Below are 15,594 nucleotides of genomic sequence, written 5' to 3'. Positions count from 1 at the left end.
GAAACAATGGGTACACATAGAAATACAATGCGTTCAACTCCCACTGGATACAATTCCATGGCTGGAATCGGGAACGGAGCAACTGGCACAGATAGACAACCCCCACCCACCATAGTCCCCACCCTCAAACATTGGGCACGCATCAGAAAAAAATAGCTGTATATCACCACATCCCTCCCCACTGCTCCCAATAACTGGCATGCACCGACCACCCTTTTCAAAATTCACTACGACTACCAAACCTCTACATCTGCAAGACGTGGTGAAGGACAAAAAGATTATTCCCTATACTGACCTGGTTCCGCTCCCGGACAGAACAGATATACTCCGGTTCAGATATGCACAAATTAAACACTTCCTACAATCCAAACCCGACTTGATACAGGGATGCAGACTCCCCACAACCTTCGAGTCATTGGGCCTCAATAATACACTCCAAAAGGGCCATTTATCATTCTTTCATAAACTCATACAAACAGAGACAAACCATACACTCCCAGACTTCACCAAAACATGGGAGGAGGAACTGAACATCACACTAAATCCAGAGGAATGGAGGAAGATATTTACGACTATATTCCGCTCATCCAAAAACACAACTATCCAAGAGAGCAACTATAAGCGTATAGAACTGAAGTGGCTCAGAGGCAGGAACACCGGCTTATCCGTAAAGCACCCAAGTTCAAATCCCCTCTTGGGCGCTTCTGGGGCGATCTTGACTGGCCATCTGGATGTTACGTTGAGAACCGTGACAGCTCTCTTCTAATACCTCATAAGTAGACACAATACAAACTTAATTATGACAATTTTTTTATTAGTGATATTGCAGAAGGTCTTGATGGTAAGGTATGTATTTTTGCTGATGATACTAAGATATGTAACAAGGTTGATGTTCCAGGAGGGATAAGCCAAATGGCTAATGATTTAGGTAAACTAGAAAAATGGTCAGAGTTGTGGCAACTGACATTTAATGTGGATAAGTGCAAGATAATGCATCTTGGACGTAAAAACCCAAGGGCAGAGTACAAAATATTTGATAGAGTCCTAACCTCAACATCTGAGGAAAGGGATTTAGGGGTGATTATTTCTGATGACTTAAAGGTAGGCAGACAATGTAATAGAGCAGCAGGAAATGCTAGCAGAATGCTTGGTTGTATAGGGAGAGGTATTAGCAGTAGAAAGAGGGAAGTGCTCATGCCATTGTACAGAACACTGGTGAGACCTCACTTGGAGTACTGTACGCAGTACTGGAGACCGTATCTTCAGAAGGATATTGATACCTTAGAGAGAGTTCAGAGAAGGGCTACTAAAATGGTTCATGGATTGCAGGATAAAACTTACCAGGAAAGGTTAAAGGATCTTAACATGTATAGCTTGGAGGAAAGACGAGACAGGGGGTTTATGATAAACATAAAGGGAGGAGACTATATTTAAAAGAAGGAACAACTACCACAACAAGAGGACATAGTCTTAAATTAGAGGGGCAAAGGTTTAAAAATATCAGGAAGTATTACTTTACTGAGAGGGTAGTGGATGCATGGAATAGCCTTCCAGCTGAAGTGGTAGAGGTTAACACAGTAAAGGAGTTTAAGCATGCGTGGGATAGGCATAAGGCTATCCTAACTATAAGGCCAGAGAATAATGAAAATATTTAGAACATTGGGCAGACTAGATGGGCCGAATGGTTCTTATCTGCCGTCACATTCTATGTTTCTATGTATAACACGTTGTCACTTCACACCAACTCGCACACCAACACAGATTCTTCCCCTATTCCACAAAATTGTGTTGGAGATGTAAAACCACAGAGGGAACCACTAGCCACATTTGGTGGTCATGCCAAGAGATTCAGGATTATTGGCTAAAAATAAACAACCTAATAAAAACAGTCACAGGACACAAGCTCCCCCATACACCAGATACCCTGCTCTTCATGCTTTACCCACCACACCTTCCCAAGTCAGACCGCACACTAATTAACCATTTACTGACAGCTGTGAATGGTCTCATCCCGTCAAAATTGAATCAAAACAAGCTACCAACAATTAGAGAATGGATCTCCAAAGTAGAATCCATGAAAGAAATGGAGGAACTCTCATATTCACTCTCACACAAATGAGGACTATATAGCTACATGGCAACCATGGCTCACGTTCCTTAGGGGGCACATGCCATAAGACAGATATAAAACCCCTCTTAATCTGAAACCACTTGCCAAACTTGACCCCACCAATCCACACCTCTAGACAGTCGGGTAAATAGCTAACCAAAAAAGTCACAGTACTGCTAAAGATATACAAACAGAAAATATAGGTTGCGCCACAGGGAAATTATAATATAATCGGTAAAATCAGAGTGTACTCAGGTAAGTGGTATATGGAGGAAAACAGTCCGAGTTTGTTTGAAGAAAGAGTTCAGTGTGTCTTGTAGGTGTTGATGTAGTCAAATGCCGGGATGACGTGGAAGCATGTAAAAGTAGCATGTAAAAATAGTGTAACACTGTAAACTGAATCAAATAGATGAAGTATGATGATGGTGATATTTCTCCTACTCACCTACTTAGGAGCTAGTGCCAGCTCAGGAGGGAACAGCATTCAGTGGCGTTGATCCCCCACTGGTAAGATATAGGTGATGGTAGGTGTTAGAGGTCCTCGGTATGGGGAAAGAAAAAGTAAAACCAAATAGTGCTCACTGTATATAAAAATGGATAGCATGGTATTTCAAAAGTATAGTACTTACATGTAGGTGAGCAGGATATACTGCTTACTTTATTAGCGTAGGTTGGATAACCCCCACCTAGGATTCTTGAGTGAGTGGATTTTCCAGATATAAGGTGACCAGGTTAAAATAAAAAATAAAATAAAATGATGATAAGGTATATGGCACAGACAAACTAAAAGGGACAATATTCCTTTAATGATATATAAAAACAGTAAAAACAGCCAAACGCGTTTCGCCAACAGGGCTTCTTCAAATGGCAATATAAATAATAACCTGGTACATAATGCTTTATATAGACACTTACAAACAGACAATTATTCAAATTTTGGCGCCAAAATGACGTCATAATTGCGTGACATTTAAAACATGGAAAAAACAATGTCCACATAGTCTCTGGATTGTGCAATGTTTAAATATATAATTGCTTTATTAAAACGAGCAATTTTAATGGCTAAGAAAGAGAAAGAAATAAGAATACACATGGGCGGTCACGTGGTGCGCGATGGGACTATGACGCACTAAACCACGTGGCTCACCGAAAGGCTCATGGGAAGTGTAGGCTACAGCAAAGGAGAATGCTTACTTGTGCTGTAGCACGGATTTCTGTGGGTGGAGTCAATACAGGCCATGTGAAAAGCGAGCAAGAAGACTCCAATCGAAAAGGGCGCTGTGCGCATGCGCCCCCAACCCAAGAGCGTATTGGGAAATGGAGTCCTCGGGCATAGACGAAAAAGTCTGGCCGAGAAAGGAACACATTGATTGACATATTAAAATAATAAAAGAAAAAGAAAATATATTTAAACATTATTTGTGTGATGCTTACTTAGAAAAAGGGAACATTTATACAGACAGAAAAAAAAAACACTCTATGATAAAAAAAGGGGGGGGGAGGGAAACAATGAATTACAATTTAAGACCTTATATATTGAGCAACATAGCCTACCTTATACAGCCAGGGATAGATAGCTTTCTTTATTATGTAAATTAATGCATAGGGTGTAAGGGCAAAAAATAAATAAATATAACATGGATAAAGCATATGCAAAAAAAGAAGTAAAAGTATATTTAAACATTGCACAATCCAGAGACTATGTGGACATTGTTTTATATATTTTACATGTCACGCAATTATGATGTCATTTTGGCGCCAACATTTGAATAATTGTCTGTTTGTAAGTGTCTATATAAAGCGTTATGTACCAGGTTATTATTTCTATTGCCATTTGAAGAAGCCCTGTTGTTGGCGAAACGCGTTTGGCTGTTTTTACGTTTTTTTATATATTAGGGATCGACCAATATTTATTTTTTTAGAGCTGATACCGATAATCTGTGAACTTTCAGGCCGATAGCCGATAGCCGATATTCTGTACAACTACCATTTTGAAAAAATAAACTAAGTCTTAAGGTAAATGCACAAAATATACATGCCACATGTATGGATGAAGTGTGTTTAGACAAAGGAGCTGTTTTTGTAGTGGATGCAGTGTGTGTTTGTGTAGTATGTGTATATAGTGGATGCAGTGTGTGTGTTTGTGTAGTGTGTGTAGTAAATGCAGTGAGTGTTTGTGTAGTGTGTGTATATATAGTGAATGCAGTGATTGTTTGTGTAGTGTGTGTGTATATATAGTGAATGCAGAGTGTGTTTGTGTAGTGTATATATATATATATATATATATATATATATATATATATATAGTGAATGGAGAGTGTGTTTGTGTAGTGTGTATATATAGTGAATGGAGAGTGTGTTTGTGTAGTGTGTATATATAGTGAATGGAGAGTGTGTTTGTGTAGTGTGTATATATAGTGAATGGAGAGTGTGTTTGTGTAGTGTGTATATATAGTGAATGGAGAGTGTGTTTGTGTAGTGTGTATATATAGTGAATGGAGAGTGTGTATATATAGTGAATGCAGAGTGTGTTTGTGTAGTGTATATATATATATATAGTGAATGCAGAGTGTGTTTGTGTAGTGTGTATGTGTATATATATATATATATATATATATATATATATATATATATATGTAGTGGGTGTATAGTGAGTGTAGTGGGTGTATAGTGAATGCAGTGTGTGTTTGTGTAGTGGGTGTATAGTGAGTGTAGTGGGTGTATAGTGAATGCAGTGTGTGTTTGTGTAGTGGGTGTATAGTGAGTGTAGTGGGTGTATAGTGAATGCAGTGTGTGTTTGTGTAGTGGGTGTATAGTGAGTGTAGTGGGTGTATAGTGAATGCAGTGTGTGTTTGTGTAGTGGGTGTATAGTGAGTGTAGTGGGTGTATAGTGAATGCAGTGTGTGTGTATATATAGTGAATGCAGAGTGTGTTTGTGTAGTGTGTATATATAGTGAATGCAGAGTGTGTTTGTGTAGTGTGTATATATAGTGAATGCAGAGTGTGTTTGTGTAGTGTGTATATATAGTGAATGCAGAGTGTTTGTGTAGTGTGTATAGTGAATGCAGGGTGTGTTTGTGTGTGTGTGTGTGTGTGTATATATATATATATATATATATATATTAAGATGAAAGCTTGGCACTCTCCTTACAAAACAAAAAATATGTATAACTTGCCTGGGTGCGAATCTCTGGCGTCAAATATATAAACAAAATGGAGAAATCAAGATGCACTCACAGGTCTTCGTATATGTGGAAAAAACTGGTGCTTTATTAATCCATATGTAGTGTACAAAAAATCAATCGACGTTTCGACCCTGCCGGGTCTTTTCTCAAGATCATTGAGTACATGACAATAGCGTGTATATATATTAAATATAAAAATATGTAAATGTGCACTTACCCAATGGTAAAGTGAAGTGGAGTGTGTCTGCCCGTTAGAACGCGGAAGTGAATGGAAGCCGCACAGAGCGTCACGTGAGCGGGACGTCCGGCGGGACGTCCGGCGGAGGAAAGTAGTTGCCATGGTGATAATAAACAAATAAACTAAATCACACACCGAGCGCATATCAAGTGAACCGCTGTGGAGGAGAGTTGATAGTATTAACTGTCAGCGAGATATAGATACACTAGATGCCAACTAAAAGGATTAGATAGAGTAGACGAACAACCAGTGCTGGAGTGAAAATTAAAGTGATAGTGACATGCAAGTGAAACAACATATGCAAACAAAATATACAATCTACTAAACCAAAATAAAATCTAAATCATGGCATCATATGTTTAAAAAAAAAAAAAGCAAAAAATCTGGAGATATTAATAACTCAATGCAATGTGTGTGTGTGTTTTTGTGTAGTGTGTGTATAGTGAATGCAGTGTGTGTGTGTATAGTGAATGCAGAGTGTGTTTGTGTAGTGTGTATAGCGAATGCAGAGTGTGTTTGTGTAGTGTGTGTATAGTGAATGCAGAGTGTGTTTGTGTAGTGTGTGTATAGTGAATGCATAATGTGTGTTTGTGTAGTGTGTGTAGTGTGGGTAAAGTGAATGCATTGTGTGTGTATATAATGTAGTGTGTGTTTGTGTAGTGTGTGTATATAATGCTGTTTGTGTAGTGTGTGTATATAATGCAGTGTTTGTTTGTGTAGTGTGTGTATATAATGCAGTGTTTGTTTGTGTAGTGTGTGTATATAATGCAGTTTGTGTGTTTGTGTAGTGTGTGTATATAATGTAGTGTGTGTATGCAATGCAGTGTATGTTTGTGTATGCAATGCAGTGTGTGTGTGTGTAATGCAGTGTGTGATGTTTCTTACCTTTCTTGCAGCTCCTCCAGCTCCCCAATGTAAAACTCGCGGCCCTTTGCCATGGTAACCCGTGGCAACGCTCTGCGATCGCAGGACTCGCGAAATTTGCACTGGGGAGCTTGAGAAGCTGCAAGAAAGGTAAGAAACAGCTTCCTGCGGGCCCTCACAGGACCGCCAGGCTTGTAATGAGCCTGGCGGTCCTAGGAGGTATTATCGACAATATCTATATTGGCCGATACCGATATATTGCCGAAAATACTGAATATCGGACGATAATATCGGTAAAACCGATAATCGGTCAATCTCTATTATATCTCATTAAATGAATATTGGCCCTTTTAGTTTGTCTGTGTCATATGTCTTTTTTTTTTAATCATTTTATTTTATTTTTTTATTTTAACCTGGTCACCTTATATCTGGAAAATCCACTCACTCAAGAATCCTAGGTGGGGATTATACCACCTACACCAATAAAGTGAGCAGTATATCCTTTTGAAATACCATACTATCCATTTTTATATACAGTGAGCACTATTTGGTTTTACTTTTTCTTTCCCCATACCGAGGACCTCTAACACCTACCATCACCTTTATCCTACCAGTGGGGGATCAAAGCCACTGAATGCTGTTCCCTCCTGAGCTGGCACTAGCTCCTAAGTAGGTGAGTAGGAGAAATATCACCATCATCATACTTCATCTATTTGATTCAGTTTACAGTGTTACACTATTGGAACTGTTTCTCTTTTACATGCTTTTACATCATCCCGCTATTTGACTACCTCAACACCTACAAGTCCCACTGAACTCTTTCTTTAAACAAACTTGGACTGTTTTCATCCATATACCACTTAACTTTTATGTGGTATATGTGTTTTTATTTAAGAATTTTATGTGAGTACACTCTGATTTAACTGATTTTATTATATTATTATTTCCCTGTGGCGCGACCTATAGTTTCTGTTTGTTTATCTGTATTCTTTTTGATGGTCTGTGGGGCAACCCATTTTGATATAAAGATGTATGTTCATATTTTGAAAAAGAAAGACACCCCCCCCAAAAAAGTGTAGTATTGATGCCATTGTTTAGTTTGGCCTACAGTGATGCAAAATGCATAAATAGGAGCAGGACACAAGCAGATGACAAGTTAAATGGAAGCAAGTGTGTTGATACTTATGCTTTTGTGATCATTGTAATTATATTAATTTTTTACGCTATTTCATACTTCATACGTATGTTTTAACATTTTATATATATATATATATATATATATATATATATATATACATATACATATATAAATATTAAGTCTTACGTAATTACTGCATATAAAATCACTTTTCGATAACCTACCATGTTCTTATTACAATTGTCATCCTCTGTTTATTTGCCTTCAAACCCCAGCTCACTCTCTTTCTTTCCTCCGTTTAGTTATTGCCAATTCAGAAAGCTTATTTTGACTTAGGCATCTCATTCATCATTCCCTCTCCTCACTGACATGCTATTATTCCTCTTGTGTGTCAATACCCCTTCCTCTTAAACTGTAAGCTAATTTCACCATGGCCTTTGTAACGGAGATGCTGGCCTCGCGACCGGGTACCTTTCGCTGACGGATGCTCCTAGTGCTTTGACACCATAACCGCAGACCCCACGAACCACCCCAGCTTGGTTGGGGTCTCGCCGTCTCCACCCACTCTGGACCCAAGACCAGGGTCCAGCTTCCAGTAGGTGGACCTCTCTGAATTCTAGAGAGCAGGAACAGGAACAAGCCCTTAGCGGAGCTTAGTGAATATACCCTGGGGAGTATAGTGATTATAGCAATCCCCAGAGTGTAGTTTCTCCAATCCCCCAAACATGAGCCGAAACTTCATGAAGGTACACAAATCCAGTGACAAAAGGCATTTCGTCACACACTTCCAGGGGCAAAGGGCAGCTTGTCACCTAAAAATCCAGTGACAAAAGGCATTTTGTCACACAACCATACCTGACCTATCAGTCAGTGCCTGAGTTAGTCGATAAACCCACCCACTGTGAAGTACATAAGTAGCCCACCCACAACACCCATTTACTGAACCAAGTGGAAAATAGCAATGAACAAAATATTTTAACTAAGACTGGGGACACCGTCTTAAAGGGGCATTGTCACACAAAGTCTCAATATGTCCCCAGACGGTTCTTAAAGGGCCAGCATGGTCCAATACAAGTTTATAAGCCACAACGGAGTTCTTAAAGGGCCAGTAGCAGCACAATATAAATCCATTAGCCCAAATAATGTTTGTAAAGGGCCATTCAACCCAGGGCCATAGTCATGAGGCAGGAGGCTGGCAATCATGCTCCTCCAACAGCCAGGGGCAAAGGGCAGCTTGTCACCTAAAAATCCAGTGACAAAAGGCATTTCGTCACAGCCTTCTTTACCTCTTGCCTCTGTTAGTAATGTGTATGTCAACTTCTTGTCTATTATTCCCATTCTATGATTGTAATGTGCTGCAGCATTTGTTGGTGCTATATGTTATTATTATTAATAATAATAATAATAAACTTGGATCTCAGACGTATTATCAGACTTTTAGCACAGTGAAACAATTTTACTAGTTATGTATTTGTGAAAACTCACATTGCATTACACTTACTTGCCCCTTTTTGCCCAAGTTTGAAGGCATTACTCCGGAAAATAAATTATGCTGGAGCTGTCAAGTTTGACAAGTGTTTAACTGCAAGTCACATGGATATTTTAGAAGAAAATATTTGTTAGCTTATGCTGCATTGCTCGCACACTACTAAATCAGCAGGTATGTTCCAAAAATGTAGTACTGTAGAACTTACATTTTTGTTTTGGTTTAAAATTATTTTATTATAGTTTTCTTAAATTCTTAATTTATGCTGTATCTCTGTATTATGACAGTTGGGGGCCCACAGTCTCCTTTTCATCATATTTTACCAAAAAGCAAATTGGCGAGAGACCTGAAGGAAACTTATGACAGGTAAGAGTTATTTCTCTGTATTTTTTTGTTTTGTTTTGTGTTTTTGCTTTTGTGTATTATTAATCTAAAAAAAACAAAGTGCAGACGGTGCAACAAAAAAAATCTTTTGACATTTATTTTAGATCACAAAATACTAGTCTGGTATAATCAAATAATGAACTAATTATATACTAATTCTACTTAAAACATTTTTTTTATAAATTCACCACCTACAAATGGCCACCGTTCATCTCCTTTTCAAATAATTTTTTTATTAAATTTTTGTTTAATAAATAAATTACAGAAATACAAATTATTCACTAAATATTGTACATTAATATTGGGGCATAACAATCCTAAATATACATAAAATAATGCATTATGATATTATTATTTAACTATACACAGGTAAACACAATACAGAAAATGAAATAGTATTATTAATAATATTCAATAAAAAGAATAGGGGGGAAAAAAGCTATATGCAGTTGATCGAGTGGAAGCTTTCACTTTATATTATATTTACTTCTGACGTTCATTTTCCACTTTGTCCATGTTTAAGAGTACCTGAAAACAAACAAACTACCAAACAGTCATTAGTCTTACCCTGGAGCTTGTTCCCTTTATCCAGACGAATGATCCCACCGAACAGTGCTCTTCTAACTTATATAAAACCGAATGCAGGCCGTGTTTGGGAGTTTCTGTAGCCGATTTTAGTTCCAGGAGATTCATGACCAAACACCGTTGCCTGTGTTTATGCGAACAAGATGGCCGCCACCTCGTGGTTGCTTATAGGAAGTGCGGCCACCCAGACAACAACTTGGAACGTTTCTCACCGCAGTGTTCTAATTGTTTAATAGGTGTTAACAAGCTCCAGTGTGGTCTCTGTTTGTGCGGTTGTTCGGTAAACAAACCATATAATCCCAATTGCATGAACAGAGACTTTTACATAATTTTCCACAGGGTCCATAGTCTGTGGGAAGGAGGCTGGCAAGCAGGCTTCTCCAGTACCTTGTGGCAGTTAACAAGCAGGGAGGGGGGACACAAAAAATATTAAATAATACAATAATATTAAAAAAAATATTAAAATAAAATTATAAAAATGCCCTCCCCCCACCCAGTTCACACACACTCACTACACACACACACTACACACACACACACTCTGCATTCACACAAACACACACTACACACACACACACACACTCTGCATTCACACAAACACACACTCTGCATTATATACACACAGGGTGTGTGTCGATATAATGCAGTGTGTGTTTGTATGAGTTTGTGTATATAATGCTGAGTGTGTGTTTGTATGAGTGTGTGTGTATAATGCAGTGTGTTTGTATGAGTGTGTGTGTATGTGTAATTATAAAAAAAATCACAGAATTTCATAGCCCCAAGTTTTACCCTCGACTTATCCACGAGGTGTAGCATATTTCACAATTGTTGGTCACAAAACTGCACTCGACTTATACACGAGTATATACAGTAATATTTTTGGGAGGACATTCATTTTGATTGAATTAATTTTACCTATCTTGAAATTTCGAAATCACACCAATGTTCTATGTTGTCTCTAATTTTTGGCCAAGTTTTTTTCACAGTACAATCATGCATCCTTAATAGTTTCTTGGATAGATTTAATTTTTTTTGTGGGTGGGTTCACAGCCACAAAAAACTAAACAACTGAAAGGACAGCTCAACTATATAATGGTGTACCCTCACATACCCCAAAAAATGAATAGAAGTGCACAAAAAAAAGAAACGGTAGCGCCAGGTATGTATAAAAATAGAACAATAAAATATACTAAAAATTGGAATAACGTAGCAGAAATAAAAATAATAAAGTCCACAGTAATGTCCAATAAAATACAGTAGAATAAAAATTAAAAAGATAAAACTTGCATGGAAAAGACAACCAAGTCCTGTCAGAGAGATTCTTCTATAAAAAAACTATAAATCCTAAGAGCTTTATATTGTGAGAATCGCAAGACCCAGACCTACATTTTGATGCATAGTATGTCTTTGAGATATTAACAATGAAGGCACAGTCACAGTTTAGAAATTGCCCTTCAAATGTGAGCTTTGCAGAGTGGAGTTTCAATGAATGTCAATGGACGGCGTGAGTTGCAAACAAATGGTCATATTGTGAAAACTATCCGGACTATGGCTTAGCCGTGGACATTTTTAGTGACAGCAGTGATAGCTGAACATTTTGATATAAGATTTGTGTAGGTGGGCCTGAAAATGAGGAAGTGGTGGCAGTTTAGAAATCATGTCCTGATTTTTCAGCTTTTGCCAGCTCCCACTCTAGCTTTGCCATTCATTCCTATGGGACAAATTTCGCCACAAGAACGACAATATTCCGTGAACCATTCGGCGAAACGTTCCACAAAGTAATAGCAATCCGATCGGGAACAATCTGCACGTTGTGGTAAATTTTTGTCTATGTAGTGTAAAAACTGTGGGAGGAGTTAGGGTGGCAAATTTGGCTATAATAATAATAATAATAATAATAATAATAATAATAATATATATGTGAGATAACATTAAGTGGTCTTGCTATGCAAGAACACTTAACTAGAAAAGCTACAATTTCTGGGGAAATTGTGTGAAGTGTTCTTGCCTCCATCAGTAGTCTACAACTGGAGTGGGTGGAGTAACTGTTATTATTTATTTATATAGCACATTTAATTGCAACGTTGTTGCACAGTTACATTAAAACATACATTTATAAAAACATTAGCAGGTGTGAAAAAGGCTTTGTCTATGACATCACTGCTGCTGCTGCCTTGCACAGGTCAGAGTATTTTGGCAGTTGCCATCTTCAAACGGTCATATTTTAAAAACTATACATCCTACAGCGAAGAACTTTATATTGTGAGAATCACAAGACCCAGACCTACATTTGCCGAAACGTTCCACAAAGTAATAGCATTCCGATCGGGAACAATCTGCATGTTTTGGTATATTTTTGTCTATGTAGTGTAAAAACTGTGGGAGGAGTTAGGGTGGCAAATTTGGCTATAATAATATATATGTGAGATAACATTAAGTGGTCTTGCTATGCAAGAACACTTAATAATAATAATAATAATAATAATATATATGTGAGAAAACATTAAGTGGTCTTGCTATGCAAGAACACTTAATAAAATAAAAAAAGAGACACCTAATAGTGCAGGATGTAGCAACACAAAGTAGTACTGCAAGATCTAAGGTCTATTTATTCCTACTCACATTTAATAGAGCTTTAACTACCGTATATACTCGAGTATAAGCCGAGTTTTTTAGCACATTTTTTGTGCTAAAAAACCCCAACTCGGCTTATACTCGAGTCAATAGTCTGTATTATGGCAATTTGCATTGCCATAATACAGACTGGGGCTGTGGGGGCTGCAGAGAGCGTTACTTACCTGTCCTGCAGCTCCTGTCAGCTCTCTCCTCCTCCGCGCCGTCAGTTCAGCACCTCGGTCAGCTCCCAGTGTAAGTCTCGCGAGAGTCGCGGTTCTTGCGAGACTTACACTGGGAGCTGACAGAGGGAGCTGCACGGACGGCGCGGAGGAGGAGAGAGCTGCAGGACAGGTAAGTTACAGCTCTGCCAGCCCCCCTCTCCCCCCCACTGAACTACCAATGCTGGACCACCAGGGAAGGAGAGCCCCCCTCCCTGCCATGTATCAAGCAGGGAGGGGGGACGAAAAAAAATAATTCGTAATAATAAAAAAATAATAATACAATACTAATAATAATTAAATTAAATAAATAAAAATAATAAATAATAATACAAAAAAAATTAAAATAATAAAAAAACAAAAATAAAAAATTGCCCACCCCCACCAAGGCTCTGCAAGACACACACACACACACACACACTGCATTCATACACACACACACACTGCATTCATACACACACACACACTGCATTCATACACACACACACACACTGCATTCATACACACACACACTACACTCATACACACACGCTGCACTCATACACACACGCTGCACTCATACACACACGCTGCACTCATACACACACGCTGCACTCATACACTCACGCTGCACTCATACACTCACGCTGCACTCATACACTCACGCTGCACTCATACACTCACGCTGCACTCATACACTCACGCTGCACTCATACTCACGCTGCACTCACGCTGCACTCATACACTCACGCTGCACTCATACACTCACGCTGCACTCATACACTCACGCTGCACTCATACACTCACGCTGCACTCATACACTCACGCTGCACTCATACACTCACGCTGCACTCATACACTCACGCTGCACTCATACACTCACGCTGCACTCATACACTCACGCTGCACTCATACACTCACGCTGCATTCATACACTCACGCTGCATTCATACACACCCGCTGCTTTCATACACACCCGCTGCTTTCATACACACCCGCTGCTTTCATACACACCCGCTGCTTTCATACACACACGCTGCACTCATACACACACGCTGCACTCATACACACGCTGCACTCATACACTCACACTGCATTCATACACTCACACTGCATTCATACACTCACACTGCATTCATACACTCACACTGCATTCATTATACACACACTGTAAATAAATATTCAATTAATATATTTTTTTTAGGATCTAATTTTATTTAGAAATTTACCAGTAGCTGCTGCATTTCTCACCCTAGTCTTATACTCGAGTCAATAAGTTTTCCCAGTTTTTTGGGGTAAAATTAGGGGCCTCGGCTTATATTCGGGTCGGCTTATACTCGAGTATATACGGTAGCTCTAGTATGGATATCGTACAGTGGTATAATCCCCATTTATAGTATATGTGAATGTAGTTGAATGATGTCACAGCAATATGGGACCATTGAAATAGAAAGAAACGGCAATAGTGGTCACTGTATATAAAAAAAAACACTGGAGTGTCAACTAAACAGTGATATTCTTACATTTCGTAGAGCAGATCAACCACGTAGTACTATCTATTTGTAGAATGCAGTCGCCCATGTGTTGGGGTGTCTGTCTCAACCCATGCCACTGATATTTAGGAGCACCGCAGATATAATATGGTATATTAAGTATCGCTCAGTTTTTGTGAGGTGGGTTGGCATATGTGGAGAAAGCCACTTCAACACTGATTTTTGGAGAGGACTCATGGCCAGCCTTTTACCTTGGGGTTGTGGTCCCTGTGACTTATTTGGTTTTAAGGCACTGTTTCTGCATCTTTAAATACTGCTGAAATGGAGTTACAGTTTTAAAGTGGCACTTCGTAAAAAGTCAAAGTGGGCGCCATTGGAACACACGCCGGCCATTTTATTCAGTCGAACGAGGTCAGCTGTGTTTTATCGTCAAGTTCATGGAACTCAAATCAGACACGCGACGGCACGAACACCGCTAAAACTTTACCTTCTCTGGACTTTGACTCTTCGACTGGAGTCGAACGCCATTTGGAAATTCGAACGACACTTCAACATGGACTTTGTGCACGAACATCACCCGTTCGTGCATTCAAAGTGAACTGTTAACATTGAAAATACACCGTCCACACAGCCTAATTCTCTGGAACTGTTTTGGGCATGAAAATGTGAGTGCTATCGTTCAAAAGAGACTTCAGGAATTTCCTGAACCCCTGCTCTGATTTGGGTGGTTTTTGGATATGTTGTTCACCCAGATCAGGGGGATATGTTATGTTTTGGGGTGTTTTCTGTATTTTGGGAAAAATGTGTGTTTTTCTGCCTGTGGACAATTAGGTTATTGTATTAGCTACGTTAATTATATCACAGGCAGAGGGGAGGGATTGTGTAATGTATGTGGGAGTGTCATTCCTTGTTACACTGTTTTTATTGGCTTACATGTTTTGTGTCTCGGTGCCCAACTAGATCCACGTGGGCGGCACCTTTGCTGTAAAACATGTATAAACTCGTGTGTGCCATTAAACTCTCTGTTCTACTTCACCCTCAATACCTCTGTCTCTTATTGGGGGAAACTACTACAAGGGATTACTATGCTCTTCATACTCCCTTGAATACGCTCTCTGAAGGAACAGAGGTTCCCCCACTGGAACCTGGAGCCTTGTCGTAGGTCCAGGATGGTTAGGAGACGGCGATACCCCAATCAAGCACATACAAATGTGATTAATGGCATTTACTGTTCTGACTGGTAAAGTTGTGCCGAGCTAAATAACTGTCCTGACAGGAAAAGTTTTGCCGAGCTAAAT

At 39.0% G+C, this 15,594-nt stretch overlaps 1 protein-coding gene across 7 annotated transcripts in view; it reads left to right on the top strand.

Moving 5' to 3' along the window:
• NPRL3 (NPR3 like, GATOR1 complex subunit) overlaps nucleotides 1-15,594 on the top strand; it is a 453,622-nt gene that overhangs the window by 172,116 nt on the left and 265,912 nt on the right. For all 7 annotated transcript variants that reach the window (XM_063430229.1, XM_063430228.1, XM_063430232.1 and 4 more), the window contains one exon: nucleotides 9,309-9,387. In XM_063430229.1, coding sequence (XP_063286299.1) covers nucleotides 9,309-9,387 — 79 coding nt within the window. The remainder of the gene's footprint in view (nucleotides 1-9,308; nucleotides 9,388-15,594) is intronic.

The sequence above is a fragment of the Pelobates fuscus genome, chromosome 8 (assembly GCF_036172605.1).
Source record: "Pelobates fuscus isolate aPelFus1 chromosome 8, aPelFus1.pri, whole genome shotgun sequence".
Lineage (NCBI taxonomy): Eukaryota > Metazoa > Chordata > Amphibia > Anura > Pelobatidae > Pelobates > Pelobates fuscus.
The sequence above is the reverse complement of the archived record's forward strand: the minus strand, read 5'-3'. Positions and strand labels throughout refer to the sequence as shown.